Source organism: Merops nubicus, unplaced genomic scaffold, assembly GCF_000691845.1.
Source record: "Merops nubicus isolate BGI_N331 unplaced genomic scaffold, ASM69184v1 scaffold41081, whole genome shotgun sequence".
In the NCBI taxonomy this organism is placed as follows: Eukaryota; Metazoa; Chordata; class Aves; order Coraciiformes; family Meropidae; genus Merops; species Merops nubicus.
Window position 1 is genome coordinate 1 of NW_008589734.1, and position 1447 is coordinate 1447.

The window sequence follows — 1447 nt, forward strand, 5'->3', positions numbered from 1 at the left end:
CCGCTCCTCTCCTACGGTGGGTCGGGTCTGGTGGCGACGCAACTCCTCGTTTTCTGCTTAAGATTGCGGAGCCGGGGAGAAGTGTTGGATGAGGTCTCTGGGGCGTTTCCTCCGTTTTGCTGGAGGAAGATCGACACCGACCCTCCTGAATTAAGAAGATGAGAGGAGGCACAACCGAGTCCCTCGCCCCTGGCAGAAACCTCAGCCGCCGAGGTTCAAGTGCAGTGAATTAATACAAAGAGCACAGAAGTTTAAAATGGAGGCAGGGATCTGGGGCAACAGTTGCCTAAAATCTGTGAGCCGCTGCTCTCACCCCGGCTTTGTGATCGCAATTAGCACGGCGAGCGGCACACTTAGCAGAAATTAGTTTGGTTTTCCTTTTGTGGCTTTGGGTAAACTTCCGAACGTGTTTCCAAGTCCTCGCGGGAACGTCTCCCCGCGATGGTTATCGGCTCCCGGGAGGATGAATGAATCACCCGTGCCTGTTTGTCTCCGCTGCAGGTCACGCTGCTGCTGAGGCTCGGGACGGGAGCAGAGCAGCACTGCGGGCAGGGCACCTACTTGCACGAAGGTCTCTGCTGCATCTCTTGCCCAGCAGGTGAGAGCTGGGGCAGCCAGGGCCGGGTTTTCCCTGGGGAACTGATTGCATCACCGTCGGTTTCTAGCTCACGTCCGGTGAAAGTGCAGGGCACGGCTGGAGCTGTGGTGGCATCTCGGTGCTGTGAAGGTTGAGCTCCGGTTTGAAGCGAGCACCCATTGAGCAACAGGAGCTGACTGGGAGAGGGGCGTTGGCAGTGAGCAAGGCAGAGAGCCTTCTGCCTGCTGTCGAGGGTGTTCAAAGCTGGGGGCTGGTGGTGTGTTGCTTTGTGGTGTGTGGTTTTTTTTTTTAAGTTAACACAAAGAACAGGCCCAGGGGAATTTGAATATTTCTGTATCTGTAGGTAGAACTTTGGTTTGCTTCTGCTCTTCCCTCTTGCTCCATGTGTGCAGAGTTAAGGAGCTCTGTGCCAAGAAACCTGCCCTTAGGTAGTATCGGAGGGTATGGGGTGTATTTAATGATCAGTTGGGCCAAGGAGCAGAGAACCAGCTGTTCTCCAGCCCATTCTGTGTTCCTTCAGAGATGGCGCTGGCCACAGGGGTGACCCGCAGCGAGTCAGTGCCCTCGGCGGGGCCTCGCTGGCCACGGCTCCCTGTGTGCGGGGATCTGGGAACGTGTCTCCGCCCTGCTGCGCCGGCACTCGCCCGGAGGGCTTGAGCTGCCTCCCGGAGCGGCCGAGTGCTGTAACACCCGGTGGGGCTGCTGCAGGCTCTCCTCTCCCACAGGTACCTACGTCGCCGAGCACTGCAGTGCTCCCCACTCGAGAGGAAGATGTGTCCCGTGCATAGAGGGGGAGACTTACACTGGCCATGAGAACGGCTTGGGAGGGTGGTTGGCCTCCAGGCAGCG

At 58.1% G+C, this 1447-nt stretch overlaps 1 protein-coding gene across 1 annotated transcript in view; it reads left to right on the forward strand.

Moving 5' to 3' along the window:
- Positions 1-501: 501 nt before the first annotated feature.
- The window catches only part of LOC103781952 (tumor necrosis factor receptor superfamily member 10B-like), a gene marked incomplete at its 5' end in the record, with an annotated part of 8374 nt that continues 7428 nt past the window's right edge, over positions 502-1447 (forward strand). The window contains 2 exons of the mRNA XM_008949680.1: positions 502-598; positions 1324-1421. Coding sequence (XP_008947928.1) covers positions 502-598; positions 1324-1421 — 195 coding nt within the window. The remainder of the gene's footprint in view (positions 599-1323; positions 1422-1447) is intronic.